The sequence below is a fragment of the Arachis stenosperma genome, chromosome 9, assembly GCF_014773155.1.
Source record: "Arachis stenosperma cultivar V10309 chromosome 9, arast.V10309.gnm1.PFL2, whole genome shotgun sequence".
Taxonomy (NCBI): domain Eukaryota; kingdom Viridiplantae; phylum Streptophyta; class Magnoliopsida; order Fabales; family Fabaceae; genus Arachis; species Arachis stenosperma.
The window spans coordinates 26,569,460-26,590,613 of record NC_080385.1 but is presented as its reverse complement, the minus strand read 5'-3'; the positions used below and the strand labels follow the sequence as shown (position 1 = coordinate 26,590,613).

General features: G+C 33.1%; 1 protein-coding gene across 1 annotated transcript; it reads right to left on the bottom strand.

The window, feature by feature from the left end:
* Nucleotides 1-14,163: 14,163 nt before the first annotated feature.
* LOC130948140 (chitinase 10-like) lies at nucleotides 14,164-16,546 on the bottom strand. Its single transcript, XM_057876859.1, has 2 exons — nucleotides 16,045-16,546; nucleotides 14,164-15,146 (listed from the first exon to the last, which is right to left on the bottom strand). The coding sequence occupies exons 1-2, from the start codon at nucleotides 16,503-16,505 to the stop codon at nucleotides 14,780-14,782; spliced, it is 828 nt and encodes a 275-aa protein (XP_057732842.1). The 5' UTR covers nucleotides 16,506-16,546; the 3' UTR covers nucleotides 14,164-14,779.
* Nucleotides 16,547-21,154: the final 4,608 nt, after the last annotated feature.

Genomic DNA, 21,154 nt, shown 5'->3' with positions numbered 1-21,154 from the left:
ATTCTGGGCTTTCCAGCAATATATGATAGTCCATACTTTGCTCAAGATTTAATGGCCCAAACCGGCGTGCAAAATCACCTTTAGAATTCTCAGCGTTAAACGCCGGAACTGGCACAAGAATGGGAGTTAAACGCCCAAACTGGAACAAAAGCTGGCGTTTAACTCCAAGAAGAGTCTCTACACGAAAATGCTTCAATGCTCAGTCCAAGCACACACCAAGTGGACCCGGAAGTGGATTTTTATGTCATTTAATTATCTTTGTAATTCTTAAGCTACTAGTTCCCTATAAATAGGACCTTTTACTATTGTATTTGCAATCTTGGTAGCTATCTTTAGTCTTATGCTATATTAGATCATGGGGCTGGCCTCACGGCCATGCCTAGACCTTGTTCTTATGTATTTTCAACGGTGGAGTTTCTACACACCATAGATTAAGGTGTGGAGCTCTGCTGTACCTCGAGTATTAATGCAATTACTATTGTTCTTCTATTCAATTCAGCTTGTTCTTATTCCAAGATATTCATTCGCACTCAAGAACTTGATGAATGTGATGATTATGTGACGCTCATCATCATTCTCACTTATGAACGAGTGACTGACAACCACTTCTGTTCTACAAGCAAACAAGGCTCTAATGTTTATCTCTTGGGTTCTTTAACCGGAATCTTCGTGGTATAAGCTAGAATTGATGGAGGCATTTAAGAGAATCCGGAAGGTCTAAACCTTGTCTGTGGTATTCTGAGTAGGATTCAATGATTGAATGACTGTGACGAGCTTCAAACTCGCGATTGTGGGGCGTTAGTGACAGACGCAAAAGAATCACTGGATTCTATTCTGACATGATCGAGAACCGACAGCTGGATAGCCGTGCCGTGACAGGGTGCGTTGAACGTTTCCACTGAGAGGACGGGACTGTAGCCACTGACAATGGTGATGCCCAACATACAGCTTGCCATGGAAAGGAGTAAGAAGGATTGGATGAAGACAGTAGGAAAGCAGAGAGACGGAAGGGACAAAGCATCTCCATTCGCTTATCTGAAGTTCTTACCAATGAATTGTATAAGTATCTCTATCTTTATCTTTTATTCATATATCATCCATAACCATTTGAGTCTGCCTGACTAAGATTTACAAGGTGACCATAGCTTGCTTCGTACCAACAATCTCCGTGGGATCGACCCTTACTCGCATAAGGTTTATTACTTGGACGACCCAGTGCACTTGCTGGTTAGTTGCGCGAAGTTGTGTTTATGCCATGGTATTGAGCACCAAGTCTTTGGGGCCATTACTAGGGATTATTTGAGTGTTGAAAAGTAGTGATCACAATTTCGTGCACCACGGGTCGTACTCCTCCTCGCGTCACTGGCCCGCATCCTTCACACTCAGCGTCGCGCGATCTCTCTCTCCTCTAGACTCTCTCCTCTGTGATGGGAATGGCAACAACAACACAGGCTCCTCACACACGGCGGTTCAACGACTACTCCACGGGACGGCGGCGACATGGCCGGGCAGTGGTAGTTGCGTGGTCCCTTCCCTTCTCTTCTTCCACATTCCTTCCCGTTCTCCTTCTCTTCCCTATGCTCTTCCCCGTTCTCTCTTCTCCCTTTCTTTCTTTATTTTTCTTTTGCTTCAGCGTGTGCGAGTCTGGTGAGGGGGAAAAGGTAAGGTGAGTGACGGCAAGAGTGGGGGGATAGTGAGGGATGCGTGCGTATGTTCCAAAATTAGGGTTTTGGATAGAAATTAGGTACAAGGATATTTTTGGTAACTTCAAATAAAATAGGAAAAATATAGTAATCAGAAATAAATTTTAATCCAACAATAATTATGTATAAAAATACTATTTGTTCATCAATTTTACAAATTATCTTCATTTAAAAGCTCAAATCCAAGAATTAGAGATAATATAACTAATTTTCTTTATTTTTCAAAATATAAGTATTAAATTTTTAAAACATTAATTATATAATCCAATTCATATAAAATTTTTATTATTTCATAACTACCAACTTTATAATTTAAATATAGAAAATAATTCAATAATTATAAAATTAAATTAATCTTAATTTATTTCAAATTCAATTAATCAAAACTTGCTTTAAATATTCTTTAATAAAGTAATTTTTGAAACTAAAGCTACAAATAAATAATTGAATTTGAAATTAGTTTATAATAAACCTTTTTAAAAGTTCTGGGTCTTACAACCATCCTCACTGTGCGCAGAACGAACCACCATCCCCACAACAATTTTATCTGACTAACCAAGGATTTATCCGAAAATTAGTCAATTCAATTCATTATATCTACCCCACCATAACAAGTTTCTATTGGAGAATGATTTATTAAATTCATCATATCTGCCCCAACATAACAAGTCTTTATCTTATTTCATTCATAATCATCACTAGTCATACCATCAATACATATCAAAAGATATAAACTAATTAATCACCTTATTTTTCCAAATAAAAATCTTAATTGAAAACATAATCATTTTGTTCTTAAACAATTACTTTAAAATTGCTAGAACGCTCCAAAATTGTAATCCTTTCCATGGTTATTCAATCAAATAAACCTCATTTTTGTTTAACCAAGTTCTCAAAATAATTTTAACTTCATTTTTGAATTTAAGACTTTCCCAAAGTCTCAAAAATCTTTACATTTCGCCAATCGAATCTAAATACTTTAGTTTTACTAAAACTTTTCAAAACATAACCCTTCAATTAGAAGTAATCAAATAAATTTTGTTTAACTAATTTCCTAAAACTAACTTTAACTTCATTTTCAAGTTCAAAATATTTTCTAAAAGGCTCAAAAGTCATTTTGTTTTACCAATCAAATTCAATTACTTTTAAAATCACTAAAACTTCTCAAAACATAATTCACTAAACTATTTCATTAAACCATTATCACAACAACACTAACTCAAAAAAATCAACGTAATCTAAAATTCCAATAACCAAATCAAATCAATCACAATTCATAACTACAATTAAACCGACTTCATGTTAAGTTAAGCAAAAAAAAATTTATTACATCAACAAATTGAATAAAAATTAGAACAATTTATTTCTTTCGAGTAAATAGTCATTTCTAACGATAAAAAATGTGAACGCTGACAAATCTACCCATAAAAAAAATAAAATTAACATTGTACCCATAAAAAATTTTTGACATGTGAGAAGAAGACCGACAGAACACCAATCAGGAGGGTGGATGAGATGGAAGATGGACAAGGGATAAAGAAGACCTAAGAAGACCATCCATGATGTGGTCAAATGAGATCTACATGTAAACGGTCTCTTTGTAGACATGATACATGACAGAGCTCAATAGCATCGTTTGAAATTCTAAAAAATATTCAAAAACTCCAAATTACTCTTCTTTCTACCACTACTACCATCATTCTCCCCCTCTCTCTATTCTCACTCACTACGTTAAGTCTAAACTATCACCACCACCATCAAATATAACATCAAATTCAGAACAACAATAAAAACAAAAATAGTTCTATATTCAAATTTAAGAGTAGCTTTAATAACAAGAACACCAATAAAAACAAAAATAGATTCAGATCAAACAAAAATTTGAATGTAGAAAAAGACCAAGACAGTAAGATAGTAAATTTTTAGGACTTGAACTGAAAAAAGTGAAGGTACGGCGATGACACTGTGTTAGAGAATGCTCCAAGCATTGCAAGCTTCACTCTAATAATAATAACAAACCAATCAGAATCAGAAACTAGCTTCTACCATAAATTTGCTACAAGCATTACTGCTACATTTAATTTACGAGCATTTATTCATAGTGAACTAACAAAAAGGTCATAGATTGAAAAGAGAAGGTGAACCTAAAGTGTGAACCCATGTATGGGAGGATCATACCCAGCGAAGAAGACGAAACCATCGGTGGTTCTTATCGTTGAGATCCATCTCTCTCTGGGAGCAGTATAGAACCTCTCTGTTAGATTGGAGAACGTTTCACTAAGTCAGCTCGTGCTCGCTAACGAACCTGTCGGTGGTACCACCACATCAATCTTGGAGAAGAGGAGGATGAGCCTGTTGGTGACATTGAACTTGTCCTCATCATTGAGGTAGTTCTTGGCATTCATGAAGTCCTTCCACTCTGGCTGACACTCGTGGCTGGGGACGGAATCATCGTCGTCTTCGTGAACAAGTTCGGGGTGGTTATGGCAGAGGTGCCCCATCTCTCACTATTTGTCCTCACGATGGCGCTCGATCTTGGTGATGAGGGGCTCGAAAGTGACGAGGTCATGGTGGGAGTGGTAGTGGGATGGAGTTAAGGTGAAGTTGCAGCAACCTTAAGCAGCAGTGACAGTGGGTGGAGGAGTGGTGGTTGTGACATGACCGCAATAGGAAGAAAAGGAGCACTAGGGCTACACTAATGTTACTGGCTCGAGAAGGGAGGGTTCGATGGCATCCTTGGGGCGGCGACGGCAATGGCGATGTTTCGATCCAACGACAGCAGCAGCGATTTCAGCAACAATCTGTGGAGGATCGTGTTGAAGGGATGAATAAGGAGAGGAAGAAGGAGAAGATGAAAGGTTTCTTGTATGGGTGCATGATAGAAAAGAATTATTGTCGGTCTAGAATTTCTCTTATAGAAAAGAATTACTTCGTTGTAAGAATAGCTCCAAACCAACAAATAACTCTTACATCAAATTTTAATAGATTTGGTTGTCACAAGTACAAACCCCAATAAAAATTAACCGAAGTATTTAAACCTCAGGTCGTCTCACAAGAAATTGCAATGAAGTGATCAATTATTGGCTATGAAGAACAAGGGGGTTTGATTTTATAAGTGGCAAGAAAATATAAAAGAAAGTAAATGACAATTAACTAATAAAAGAAAGTAAAAGAACCTTGGCTAGGACATGGGAATTGAGATCACCATCCTTGTCTATAAACTATGTATTGACAATTATGAGAGACCAACCCATTAAGTCTACTTCTAAGCTTTATGCACGTCAAAAGTCTACTCCTAAATTTGAAGTACGTCAAATAGGCTTGATCAACATCAATCCATAAGTCCTAGCCTAGCTACTAATTGACTCAGTAGTAGGCTAATGTTAATGGTTATCAAGTTGACCACTAAGGATTCTCAAATCACCAAATCAATGAGACCCAATGATTCAAGGTCACCCAATTCCCTTAGCCTAGACTAAGAGTAAAGAGAACTACTCAAAAACTCGTGAAAATATTTTATAAAACACCTAGAGTGCAAAAAAAGTAAACATCACAAAATGCAAGAATTAACAAAACCCATAGCTAACATAAGTAAGAAATCAACAATAGCAACTAAGAATAACATAAAGAGACATAAAAACATAAAGTTGTATTAAAAGAAAATTGGAATAAACGAGAGTGCATGAACATAAAAGCAACAAAATAAAGGAAATAACAAGTAAAACTAGAAGAGTAAAGATGTAACAACAAGAAATTCAAAGGGAAAACTAAATCAAAACAAGAATTTAAAGTTGGATTTAAGAAAATTAAACCTAAACTACCCTAAATTCTAGAGAGAAGGGAGAGCTTCTCTCTCTAGAATTCTACCCTACAACATGATGAAAACTAAACTATGACTTCTCCCCCCTATTCCCTTGCACTCCTTGGAGTCAAAAGCATCAGAAATGAGTTGAATTTGGGCCTCCTTGAGATCAGAAATCGCCCCCATCATTTTGCCTTTTGTGAGGTCACGTGCAGCTTATCACGCGTACGCATGGGTCACGCGTATGCGTCGCCTAGCAGATTTCCTTCCCACGCACAGGCGTGGGCCATGTATAGGCGTCATTTGGCAGATGTCCCTCCCACGCGTAAGCATGGGCCACGTATACGTGTTATTTGGCAGATTTCTGCAACTCCTCATTTCTTCATGAATTCTCCATTTTGCATGTTTTTCTCTTCACTTCTTCCATCCAATACTTGCCTTATGAACCTGAAATCACTCAACAAACACATTAAGGCATCGAATGAATTTAAAGTGAATTAAAATTAGCAATTTTAGGGCCTAAAAAGCATGTTTTTACACTTAAGCACAAATTTAAGGAGAATTACAAAACCATGCTATTTCATTGAATAAATGTGAGATAAGTTGATAAAATTTCCTAAATTAAGCATAAGATAAACCACAAAATTGGGGTTTATCAAACCTCCCCACACTTAAACTAAGCATGTCCTCATACTAAACCAAGAAAGATAAGAAAAGGGGTATGAACACTTATTCAATGCAAATAAACTATATGCACCTATCTATATGAATGCAACTAAATACAAAATGATTCTACCTACTTGGTTAAAAGTAAATCAACTTCAAGACATATACGAACAAGTAGGGCTAAGGTCATATGACGATTCATGAATCCTACCAATTCAAATATAAAAATGAAGTTCAAATAGACTTGCAAGAAGAAAACTCATGAAAGCCTGGAACAAGGAATTGAGCATCGAACTCTCACCGGAAGTATTCTTGCTCTAGTCGCTCAAGTGTATCGGGTTGATTCACTCAATCCTCTTCTAATCATGCTTTCCAAAATTTGTTTTTCATCTAACAATCAATAATTATTCAATGCATGAATACATTTATCATGAGGTCTTATTCATAGGTTGTAATGGGGTTAGGGTAAAGGTGAGGATGTATATGGTCAAGTGAGCTTGAAATTTGAATCTTTGATTAACCTAAACTCTCTCCAAACACATATAACAACCTATACAATTCTAATACAATACCTAGCTACCCATGATTCCCACTTTTTCACATTCCATATGCATTGTTATTATTACTTTACTTTGAGACATTTTTGTCCTCTTTTTATTGCATTTCTTTTTTTTATATATATAGTTTTTTCTTTTTCTATTTTTTTCTTTCGATATATATATATATATATATATGCACTTTGGATCTTCAGAATCAGGGCCTCACCCATCAAATCAAAGAAGATCCGCCTGTTATCCCTAGAGTAACTTTTATCCGTTGAGCGACGGCCCTTCCACTCGGCACCGTCTGAATCTTCTGCATCCTCTGAAGTAGATAGCTGGACTGAATTTGATTGTGAATCATTTTGTGAAGAACTTGTATTCTCCACCTCAAACTCCACCGGTCTTTGCCAGTAGTGCCATCCTCCCCGCTGGCTGTATGGGCGCCACACCCTGGCTGGCATTCTAATAGAACTCAAAGAGGGCAGGTGACGGCAGTAAGCTTTAGTGCTCCATATTCTTTATTTTTTATTTTTTTTCTTTTTATAATAAAGTATATACAAGAGTATCAATACATATGGTTTTACATATTTAATGCGTGAATATGTATCCAATTCCCAAAATTTTCAATAAAAATACAAAATACACTTTTACCTCAACCAATGTTCTCAAGTTTCCCATACCCAAATGATACACATCCTCACTAGCCTAAGCTAATCAAAGATCCAAATTAAGAGACATTTATTATTTTTCACTTAGGAATAATGATGTACTAAAATTAAAAGCAAAGGGGGATTAAATAGGCTCAAAATTGGCTAACAATAGTTGATGAAAGGTAGGCTATTTGGGTAAGTGAGCTAAATAAAATGATGGCCTCAATAATATAAATACATTCATACACAAAATAATGGACATATAGAATCAAACAAATCAAATATTATAATCATTGAAAGAGAACAATGCACACAATAATGGAAATAAGTGGTTATAAGATGTAACCACACAATTAGGCTCAAAAATTACATGCTTGTGTTCTTAGCTCAAAATAATGCTCCAATATAAATTCTTTCAAGCAAGTTCAACAAATTTTTCTTTTCAAATTCGTAGGGTCCCCTAAAATATTTTCTTGGAAAAGAAATCATCACCCTAAGCAAGTAGTCCTAATAAGAAAGAAGTGATAAAATATGTACAAATTCTAACTATCATGCAACCTATCATGCAATGCAACAACTAGCTAACATTGGTGTTGAAAAAGGAAGTGGTTACCCACGGAGATCGGTCGGACGATCTCCCCACACTTGAAGATTGCACCGTCCTCGGTGCATGCAAAGAAGAGTAAGGTGCACGAGTTGCTACAACTGATGAGCCCCTTCAAAAGATTGTGCAGAGGGACTTGCTTGTTGCCCCTTTTAGAAGCTTTTCCTTTCCTTCTTGGTGGCCAGCCTAAAAAGAGAGAAAAAGAGAGAAAATTAAGCCCACAACAAAGATATGGAAGCAAATAGAACGTAGGCGGGGGCTAATGCCAAATAAGAGTATGGTTCTCAACTACATGGTAGGTACAACATGTAAGTGAGAAAACAATATAAGCTAAGGCATATCACTACACTTGATGCAAGAGTAAAATCAAAGCATAAGTAAATGACATAAAGAGCATGTTGAGCATCAAGTTCAAACGAGAAAGAGTGGGTCATGAAAGACAATATGAGTTCATATCAATGCACAAAGAACACAAGAGTCATAAAGGAGTAAGCATTGATTTAAAAGATTTCATCACCCAACAACACCAAACAAGTCAAGAAGCACCAAAATTAACTAAGAAATTCTCAACAATTGAGTAAGAGAATTCAACACTATTATTAAAATAAGAAACTTAGGAAAGAAATTAAAAACAAACTACAAAAATAAAATTAAAATGCCATGAATGAAAATAGGCAAATGCAACATACAAAAGAAAATGAAAGATGAGAAAAATAAAAAGTGAAATTTTTTTCTCTTTTTTTTCTTTTTTTTTTTGAAGAGAGGTAAAAGAAGAAAGTAAGAAAAGAAGAAGAGAGAAGAAAAAAGGTATAAAGAAAGAAGAAGAAAAAAAGAAGAAGAATAGGAAAAAAAACAGGGCGCGAGGCGACGCGTGGGAGGCAGGGGAGACAAGCACCGCGTAAGCGTCGCCCACGCGTATGCATGGAACGCAGAAAGTACAGGTGACACGGAAGCGTCACCCACGCGTACGCATGGAAGCCAAATTGTGCTATTCGCACAAAACCAACATCACTCCAGCACAACTCTCTAATTTTTGTACCAGGAGTCCAAATATGGCACACGACGCGTGAGCATGGCATGCACTTTTTTTTAGACATAAAACAGAAACAGGGCACTCTCCTAACCTACATACATTCTAAATCAATCAAAATTCAAATTTAACAACAAATTTTTTTGTTTTTGAAAAATTTTCAAATACAAAAAAAACAAAACTTACACTTCAAGCAAAATACAATTCAACAACAACTATTCTAATCAAAACATGAATCTAATAAGCAATCCATCAATCAAAGCAAAATGTATAAGAGTATACAAAATAAGAAAAACTACCTACAATGGCAACTAAATTCATTCATTGATTATATCTACAAGAGAATAGAAAGAGGTTACCATGGTGGGGTGTCTCCCACCTAGCACTTTTAGTTTAAGTCCTTAAGTTGGATATTTGGGAAGCTCCTTGTCAAGGTGGTTTATGCTTGTACTCATCCTTGAACATCCAAGGATGCTTACTCCTCAAATGGTTGTCAGAATTTTCAACAGTCTTCACCAAGCTTGGGTGAAGTTCTTCCCAAGATATGAGCTCCCAAAATTGGTCTTCATGTTGTGATCCGGGATTCCATATCTTATTTTCACAACCATCCTCTAATTGATCATCATGGTTCCACTTGGGTGGTAGGCGAGCCGAATTCTCAATGAAGCCTCCAAACAACTTCCTAAACCCATGCAATTTGGTTCTACACCAACCATTGCTATTCAACTTCGAGCATGCAACCATCATGAACCTAGAGTGATATTTCCAACCACTACACAACTCTAATCTCTACTACTCTTAACTCCACAGTGACCATCATTTTCAATCAAACCATATTCAAGTGAGAGGGTAAAAATTAGGAATAAGAATTTTATCCACTTGAATGTTGTGTAGGATGGTGACTTAGGAAGGGAGGGTCCCAATGATCTTACAAGTTACACTCCCTTGTGCTCTTCCTTTGCAACTTTCACCTCTTTGCAAGCTTCTTTAATTTCAATCTCTTCCTCTTGGTATCTTCCCTCTAATTCAATCTCTTCTTCATTGCTTACCAAGGGTATGGGAGGTGAGGTATCTTCTTCTTTAATCTCAATTTCATATCCAATGGGAGAGGATTCAATTGTAGATAGGAATTCCTCAATTATAGAATCCATCTCTTGATCCACCTCTTCAAATTCTTCAATCATGATATACTTTGGAGGTTGTACACCCTCCTCAACATCAATATCAAGCTTCTTAGAAGAGGGCCCTATAATTCTACATTCCCATGGACTTTCAATATCTCCTAAATCTTGAACCACTCCTTCCATTTCAATCATCTCTACCTTCTCCTCTTGTTGCACTCCTTGCTTCAACTCCTCTTCTCCACCTTAAAGCTCCCAACTCATTCCCTTACTATGCTCCTTGATTGCTTCTCCACATTCAACAATGGGAGTGCCTTGATCGCATAGGCTTAGGCGGGAGGAGACCATGTTGCGAACGGCTTCCGCCACGGTGGCAATCACGGCTTCTATCTTCTTGAACACCTTTTGTGTCTCTTTTTGCCTTTGAAGGTAAGAGTTAATATCTCTTTGTTCTTCCAGCATGAAGGAATGGAGAGATTCATCAATTGGAGGTAATGTGGGAAGAGAGGGTTCATTGTTTGGGAGAAAGGTCTCATAATTGGAAGGTGGTTCATCTTGGTAAGGGTATGGAGATGGTGTATATGAAGGTGGTTCTTGGAAGTAATTGTGTTGGAATTGTGGTGGCTCTATGTATGGTTCATATGGCTCATAAGGTGGTTGGTATGGTGGATAAGGATTAGGGTCATAATGAGGTGTTTGGTAGTAGAGGGCTTGTGAGTAAGGTGGTTCAAAACCATGTTGAGGAGATGGTTCATAGGCATATGGTGGTGGTTGTTGACAACCACAATGAGGATCACCACATCCATTAGATTGATATACATTAGGGGTGGAATTATAGCTATAAGAGATCGGAGTAGGTTGTTGCCAAGAAGGTTGACCAATTCCTTGAGGCTCCTCCCATCCTTGATTGTTCCATCCTTGATGCATGTTGTCATTGTAGCTTTCATTTTCTACAACATAATTTGAACCAAACGCATAGCCAAAATGAGGATGAGAATTCATAGTAGCAAATAAAAAAGCTAACAAAAATAAGCAACAAAGTCCTAAACCTAACACAAACTAACAAACAAGCAAAAGGCAAACATATTCACATATTCACAATAGCCAATAATATAACACCATTGCAATTTCCCGACAACGGCGCCAAAAATTTGATAGAAAGAATTATTGTCGGTCTAGAATTTCTCTTATAGAAAAGAATTACTTTGTTGTAAGTATAGCTCAAAACCAACAAATAACTCTAACATCAAATTTTAATAGATTTGGTTGTCACAAGTACAAACCGCAATGAAAATTAATCGAAGTATTTAAACCTCGGGTCATCTCACAAGGAATTGCAATGAAGTGATCAATTATTGGCTATGAAGAATAAGGGGGTTTGATTTTATAAGTGGCAAGAAAATATAAAAGAAAGTAAATGACAATTAACTAATAAAAGAAAGTAAAAGAACTCTTGGCTAGGACATAGGAATTGAGATCATCATTCTTGTCTACAAACAATGTATTGACAATTATGAGAGACCAACCCATTAAGTATACTTCTAAGCTTTAAGTACGTTAAAAGTCTACTCCTAAGCTTGAAGTACGTCAAATAGGCTTGATCAACATCAATCCATAAGTACTAACCTACCTACTAATTGACTTAGTAGTAGGCTAGAGTTAATGGTTATCAAGTTGACCACTAAGGATTCTCAAATCACTAAATCAATGAGACCCAATGACTCAATGTCACCCAATTCCCTTAGCCTAGGCCAAGAGTAAAGAGAACTACTCAAAAACTAGTGAAAATATTTTATCAAACACCTAGAGTGCAAGAAAAGTAAACATCATAAAATGTAAGAATTAACAAAATCCATAACTAACATAAGCAAGAAATCAACAATAGCAACTAAGAATAACATAAAGAGACATAAAAACATAAAGTTGCATTGAAAGAAAATTGGAATCAACAAGAGTGCATGAACATAAAAGCAACAAAATAAAGGAAATAACAAGTAAAACTAGAAGAGTAAATATGTAACAACAAGAAATTCAAAGGGAAAACTAAATCAAAACAAGAATTTAAAGTTGGATCTAAGAAAATTAAACCCAAACTACCCTAAATTCTAGAGAGAAGGGAGAGCTTCTCTCTCTAGAATTCTACCCTACAACATGATGAAAACTAAACTATGACTTCTCCCCCTATTCCCTTGCACTCCTTGGAGTCAAAAGCATCAGAAATGAGTTGGATTTGGGCCTTCTTGAGCTCAAAAATCGCCCCAACATTTTGCCTTTTGTAAGGTCACGTGCAGCTTGTCACGCGTACGCATGGGTCACGCGTACACGTCGCCTGGCGGATTTCCTTCCCACGCGCAGGCGTGTGCCATGTATAGGTGTCATTTGACAGATGTCCCTCCCACGCGTAAGCATGGGCCACGTATACGCGTTACTTGGCAGATTTCTGCAACTCCTCATTTCTTTATGAATTCTCCATTTTGCATGCTTTTCTCTTCATTTCTTCCATCCAATACTTGCCTTGTGAACCTGAAATCACTCAACAAACATATCAAGGCATCGAATGGAATTAAATTGAATTAAAATTAGCAATTTTAGGGCTTAAAAAGCATGTTTTTACACTTAAGCACAAATTTAAGAAAAATTACAAAACCATACTATTTCATTGAATAAATGTGAGATAAGTTGATAAAATCCCCCAAATTAAGCACAAGATAAACCACAAAATTGGGGTCTATCAGTTCACATGGGGTCGGGTGAAACCGTGTTTGCCTTGACTCGGACACGACCCTAAATAATGACTGGGTCTATTTTTGAGACTTTTACCCAACTCTAAACCCGGTGAAATCACACTACTTTCGGGCCACACTAAAATCAGGTCTCGACACCGGGTGAAGTCTGGGTCTTGATAAATATTATGTCAAAAAATTATGATGCACTCATTTATAAAGAAGAAAAAATACTCGTTACAAAGAAGTTGATAACCATACTTGAACTTGAATTTGTCCATGAATTCTAATTTCGTGCTTCTTTGATCTATTTTTCTAATTCAACAAATGTGATTTAAAATAAAACAATAAACTTATAATCAATATAACATAATATTAGAATTAATTTAAAATATATATACATTTTTTAGTCCCCCTAGGGTGCACATGAGTCGAGTGAAGTCGAGTTCACCTTAACCCGGACTTGATCCTAAATAATGACCAAATTTATTTTCGAGACCCTTACCCAACTCTAAACCCAGTGAAATCACACCAAATTAGTCCCCAAATATTCGGGTCTGGGCCAAACCTTCAGGTCAGATCGGGTCATGTGCTCCCCTAGTTTCTTATGATGATGAGAAGTAGAAGTTCTGTGTTAGAATTGGAAGATGGATTAAGTTAGGATAGAGGATAATTTAGGAATTTTAAATAATTTTTTAGAGTTGAATTAATTTTGTCGATCAAAATTTATCTTTTATAGATATAACATTAATTTTATTTTTTTTATTGATAAATTTGTCAACACTTGAATTTTTTATGCTTAAAATTAGTTATTTACTCAATATCCATTCAATTTTAATACTTTTTCTTTTTATTGTATGTGAATTTCGTAACTTTTTTTCTGAATTTCAGTCATAAGATTTAAGACTTATTTAGGTGAGGTTCTAAGAAAATATCTTTTTTTGAGTCATCTATTTTTTAAAAGATCTTATAAAAAAAGTAAAAGTAATTTTATATTTGGATATTTTATGTAAAAATATCTTTTTATCTATCAATTATGTTTGGATATAACAATATAAAAATATTTTTTTGTTTATTTATTACATGAAAACATCTTTTTTTTAAAGAAAAAAATCTTTTAAAAAAAGATGTAAATTGCACCTTCTCAAAAAAGATATTTTTTATTTTTTTTAGTACTTTTACTTTTACTACTAAAAATTTGTCAAAAATGCTAAAAAATAAAAAAAATCTTTTTTATCAAAATAACACACCCAAACAAGCACTTATTTTATAATAAACTACAAATTAAAAATGGTAGTCTATTAGGCTACAACATTTTCCTCAAGGAATGATAATGAACAAGAGCAAAAAAGTAAATGGTCAAATTTATTTATGTAAGATTACTCGTTTTTTAAATCGATTTTCGAAAGATTTTTTCATTAAATTCGTGTTTCAAAGATTTTAAATTAGTTACATTAGTCTTTTTGTTATTTCCGTTGTTGACGACGTTAAAATTTGTTGATGTGGCACGTTAAGTAATACTATATTGACTATAATATACTCCTACCTATCCTAATTGACTGTTGATATGCTAAATTCATGCAATTAGATCAAATCAACTCTAAATTGAGCAAGACTCTGAGACATTGAAATTTTTTTAAATTGAGATTGATTTGATCTAATTTAATAAATTTATCATGTTAGCACCTAATTAAGATTGTCAGATGTATGTTGTGGCGTCACTTAAGGTGCCATATAAGCAAATTTTGATGCTATGAAGAATGGAAGTGATGGAAGAACTAATGCGACCAATTTAAAGTCTTTAAAATATGATTTAATTAAAAAAAATTCAGAAACTAATTTAAAAAATGAGTAATCTTTTAAGAATGAATTTCACCATTTACTAAGGGATAAAATTATAGAAATAAAAAAAAAAGATACACCAAAAACAATATAAGGTTAGAAGGATTTCTGATATGCACAATCCAAGTTAGGTCCAGTATCTACATTAAACAACTTAGCATATCTTTGAAAGTATCCAATCCGATCATTGACTCTTGCATCATCTGGAACTCCACATTCAAGTCCACCATTGATTATGTTAGTAACCAACCCAAACCCTAAGGTTCTATTTGCTGCTCTATCAGATGCTGTTGGCACGTAATTCCCAACCATGACGTTGTGGCAAGAAGGTTTTGGTTTCTGCTCTGTCATCCAAAACCAGAGTGCTGTTTTGAATGCAATTACTGAATTGTTTGACACAATGTCTGGGTTCTTAAGACCATCGAATCCCAAGGCCTTCCCTGCTGGCCCATAGTTGTAATTCCTAAGACAACAAAAAGAAAGAATAAGTACATTTGAATAACCTAAACAATCACGCAAGCACGCAGCTGAGACTTGGCACAATGGCAGATTACTTGTGGACCTCTGAAAAAATTGGGGATCCAATCCCCTAATAATATAGTAGAGTTTTTTATTCACATGTCTTTTTTTATTTGTCATGAATTAGAAAATAAATACATAAAGATTTTAATTTTTACACCCTAATAATGTAAATAGATTATTTGATAATATTTATATATTTAGATCATTTTTTAATTTTCACACACTAACAATATAAAAATTAGTTATTTTTATTGATATAATAATACACAATTAATTATGTGTAAAAATTTTTTACACTAATAATATATAAAAATTAAATTCAATATTTAATTAAAAATGCACATGATATTGTGTTTTCTTTTTTAAGAATTCAGTATCATTTTTATTTTTAGTATTATTTATAAAAATAAAAATTCAGGTGTAATTAATGTTATGAAAAATTAATAACTGAAATCATTAAATAATTTGATAGATTTAACTAAATTATTATTTAATGACTTTGAGCTAAATTTTTACTGGTTAAAGAAGATAACGGTCAAATTAAGTAAACACCTTCGGTCAAAATTTACTAAGTAAAAATGTTGTTTGTCTATTAAATTGGCATTTATTAGTGAGTTGAACACAGTATCTCAAGCAAGATGAAAAGAAACTTAATTACTAATATAATTATCATACTTAAAGATGAAAAAAATGTAGATGAATGCAAAATGAGTAAAATCTAGAATCTAATCTCATAGGAGAAGAGTTAGTATGTAAATGGACCATAACTTTCTTGGGGTGCAAATAATATTATGGATGTAAAAACATGCAAATATGAAAGATTTATATATTATATATACCAGGAAAGTTGAATTGGTCCTCTGCCTTTGTAACTCTTTCCAGGATAACAGGGCCATTCTTTATTGGAGGAATCACAATAATCACTTTGAGGACTAACTTCTTCCTTGAAGCACAGCCCCCATGCATATGGTCCATCAGGTGCAGTAGCCCAACCACCTGTGGTTTCATGTGAGATCTGTGCAAGAAATGCGGCAACCTCGCGCTTCCGTGTGGTCGAGCATCCGGTCGAGCCGAACGCTGGGAAGCTCGAGGTTGCCTCAACGAAGGATTCATAAGTGTAAAAGTTTCTAGCAGGGCAAGCATTGTCATCTTTATGTAAAAAAATTGAGTCGAAAAGGGTTTTGCTAATAAGAGAAGAGATTGGTGCAATTGGTGAGACACGTGATTCAGCAGATAGAGATAAAGAAGAATAGATGACAAAAATTGTGAGGCAGAGTGAGGAGAATGAGAATAATGCCATGTTATTGGATGTTATGTTATCAAGGATTGGTTTGGTTTTTATGTGGGAATGATATGAGGTAGGATTAAGGTTTATATATGTACAATTTCAATAATCAATACTCAACGCTACAAAAAGATTTCGTATATTCAAAGGTAAAAGACGGTGGTGGCTTGGCGGGCGTGGAGGGTCAAAGGTCAACGGTTTATGTTGTCCTACTCACTAACGCATTATACTTCATACTTAATTATGAATCCCATTTAGTGTGTTCTCAATGAACACGTAAAACTCTTTATTTTTGGGCAGAAATTCACGGGTAGTGTATTTTACATAAAGTTATTTGTGAATGATTGACATGTGTTACTGTTTAATTTAAAAAAACACAATTTATTTTATATAAATAATTTAATTAAAAAATTAATTTAAATTAAATTAAATAATTATTTTTATTTTTTTCTTTTTTATTACGCTCTTAAAATTTATTTTTTTTATTTTTCATAATTAATATTTTGAATGAGTTTTTTACATTGTTATTAAATTATATATTATTATATTGTAATACTTATTATAATTAAGCATTTACGCATAAAAAAAATGATAACTTTTAAATAGTTACATAAATATAAAAATTTGATTAGATACTTTCATTTCATTAAAAATAAATTTTAGTGTTTTAATAAAAACACAAAAGCATGCATTATTATAGTGAAATCATAATTTTTAGATAAGTAAATTATGGTCTTATTATCTTAAAAAAAATAATTTATTTATAGAATAATCTTAAAAATTAACAATAATTTTCATGAAAATAATTTATTAATAAAATGAAAGCTAATTGGTTAATTACCATGATATTTAATTTAACGGTAAATTTATAATTAAATATATCTTTTACAACTTAATTTAAAATTTGTATTAGAAAAGGAATTTAGTAACTGAAAATTTGAGGCATTGAAAACAAATTAAAGTTTTTTAGAAAGATAAAAAAATAGAGACAAAAAAAATTGAAATATAGTACCATTTGTAACCTTTTGTTCTGTATCGTAAACTCATATTTTTTTCTATGTAAATTTTAATTTTTTTTTCTTCTTTTGTACAGACAAAAAAAACCGTGAATTTTGTTTTTTTTTAGAATATTAAATTTTACTTTTTCAAATAATTTATATGCATATATTTGATAAAAATTAAATAAATAAAAGTTAAAAAAAGATTGGTCAAAAAAATGAAAAACAAAAACGTATCAAATTTATCATTTAAGAATTTAAAAATAATACACAAAAAAAAATTAAAGGTAATTTGATCTATTTAAACCAATTTTTTTAATTAAATAATTTATATAAAATAAATCGATTTGTTTTAAACTAACTAATAATATGTATCCACCATCTAAAAATAATTCCATATAAAATTGATTGGAGCTGAATTTTTATCTTATTTTTAATATATAAAGTTAATTAAGATTGAGTAATACAACATCGCCTTATATAATATTTTTTATATGATAGCTTGGTATATGTTAAGAAAAATTATTAAATAATCGAGCTTTGACGAATTCTAAGCAGTTGATGAAACATTATCACGGTGGAGTATGTTGATACCACGAATCTCTGGAGTTTGACCATATCCACTGATTAAATGTTATTATTATTATTATCCACTGATTAAATTGGAAAGGATTGGAACCCTAATCTCATCAAGGAACGAGATTCAATGATTAAATTTAAACGAAGAAACTCAATAAATACTGCACCCTAACTTTATATAAAAATGTGTTATAGAAAAAATTAAAAAAAATCGATGATATTAAGCACATAAAAAATTATTTTTCTCTATAATTATTTTACTTTTGTGTAAAGCAAAAATCACTTGTTATTAATGACACCCGTATAACAGTCAAAAATACTAGAACTTTTATGGCTGCATCCATTCACTTGCTAAGATTGAGTTGAAGAGGTCTTTATATTGAGCATAATAAGACTCTTTTAAGGCAATTTTTTTCAAGATGACTTTTTCTATGTTAGATTTATTATTATTTCTTTTGTCAACGACTTCCTCAATTACAATCAGTATTTTGTCACTTAATAAAGTTCTCCTCCAACAGCTTTTTTTTTTTTCAATTGATTGACTATCAATAAAAGTGTCATTTGTAACAAATATAAAATATCTGGGGAATTATAAGAATTTTTTTAAATAAATTAAAATAATTCATTATGCTAAATAAGTTTATATATAAAAATTCAATGTTTTCGGACTGGGATGCAAATTACCCAACCTTTACTAAAAATGTACAAGTTTTAGGCGATTTAGATAGTGTACATGCTAATAGAACAGCTAGAACTTGAAAAAGAGAGTTGAATCAAGTTAACTCAAAAATAAAATTTTTATATTTTATTTTTGTGAAAGTTAATTATGTAGGAGATCTTTTTTTGTTTTATCTCTAAAATCAGATAAAAACAGAGAAGGAAAGAAGAGAATGTGCTAACATATATCCTGGTTTGATTTTCAATTATCATGAAATCTACTTCTAATTTCTATCAAAATCATGGTAGAATTTTCACTATAATCAAATTGATTACAAACACCAATACTAATGAATTACAACTTAATTCATCTAGTATCTTTCACTACACATTTTACCCCAAAATCTAGCTACCCAAATGTTGTCCCAACTTAGAAGAGGAATCTATCCAAATTCAGATACATCAAGTGCTATCCCAATTTAGCAATAGGAACTAATCATAATTCAACAAATACGAATGCATAGAAATAATTCATTGGTTTTTTCTTGAATCTTTCTTGCCTCTTCTCTTATATCTTTTTTCAACTCACATTTATAAGTCTTTTTCTCAAATACAAAAAGATGACATTAAATAGTCATAACAAAAAAAATTTTGAAATGAAGCATAAATTGAAGGAAATGAATTCAGCTCAAATGTTTTGAGATGATGCTCTTGTATCACTCTCTTTTTCTTGTCCTCCAATGTTGAAGTGAGGCCAGCTTTATAGATGCAGCTTGCTCTTTCCATTTTTCTTCTATAGCTCTTTCAATTTCTTGTATCTCTTTTCCGTTGAAGCTATCTTCATTGGCATGCAATGCTTTTTCTATTGTGCTACACTAACTTTATTTGTTTAAGGAGCTGCTCCACCAATTCTACTATCCTTGGATCTGCTGTTTATTTTTGTGCCATTACAACTTTTATCCATTGCTCTACAATTTGTTTTTACTCTATCTAACTTTGCTAGTAATTTTTTAAATATTGCTTTATTAATGTTTTTGAAGTAGTGGTATTATCCTTGTGTCTTTGTTACTTTTTTAGAGTCCCAACTATCCGCTAATAGTGCCAAATGTCGTTCTTGTTCTTTCTTCTTTTATTCCAACCCTGATCATTTGGAACTCTCTCTCTCTTGGCTCATAGGAACTTATTTGTTGCTCATTAAAATGTAATGGGTTGAAACTTTGAAGTTGTGACATTTAAATTTGTTGAAACAACATGAACTTGGGTTGAGAAGTGAATAAATGAGCCTTCATCACTTAGCACACACATTAAACAAATTTGGATTTATAACTCAAAGAATATTTATCATTATTTATATAAAACCCAAAATCAAACTCAACTGAACAATCTCTCCCTTAATGATAAACATAATAAAAGAGAATAATTGAATAAAGTTAAGCAAATAAAATAACACAGCAACACATAAGGCAATATATATCATTAAGCATCATCAATATCCTAAAGCAAGCCTAACTTTTCTTTTCTTTTCTTCCTCTTTTGACATCAAGGAGAAAAATGAAAGATCCTGCAAAAATTTGTTTGTGACTTAACACAGGCAGTCTGAAGTAGCAGTCAATGAAAAGTGTTAAAGTGTTTACAGTCATCCAAAATAAACAAAATAAAACTAAAAAGGCTCAAAACAAAAATAGAGATTGTTTGAAATTGTCCAAATCAGAGATGAGATAAGCTAGGCATCAGCATTGGAGTCATCGGAGCCTTCATCCTCATCTTTATTGTCAGTGGTGGCACAACTAGAAAATGGATTAATACAGACAGATTTACAGAGGGATTTGGTCTTTATTACAGACGGATTTTTGGTTACCGACGAATTTTGTCCCTCTGTAAAAGCCCCGTTGGAAATTATTTACCGACGGATTTTTTTCGTCAGAAAATTACAGACAGATTTTTACCAGTTACCGACAGATTTTCCCTCTGTAAATTTTCTATCCATTTCCCAAAGGCGACGAACTTTCCGACGGATTTTCCGTCTGTAATTACAGACGGATTTTCCGTTTGTAATTACAGACAAATTTTCCGTCTGTAATTACAGACAAATTTTTCGACAAATTTTCCATCTGTAATTTAAACTTTGGAAAATCATCCCACGTTCTGATTACAGACAGAAAATCCGTCTGTAAATTCGTCAATAAGGTAAAATAGAATTTTTTTATTTTTCTAATTACAAAATAAACTTGTTTTCATACAAAATAAATATAAAAAAGCTCAACTCAACTCATATAAATTATATATTATTTTTTTCTTCTTTGAGATATATGAAAAATAGATTATCTATATAATATTTCTTTGCATATAACTCTACTTATTCAATACAGTTATACATTCATATGGAGTGAAAATTACATCCATGTCTCACAAACATTAGTAGAGTAGTAT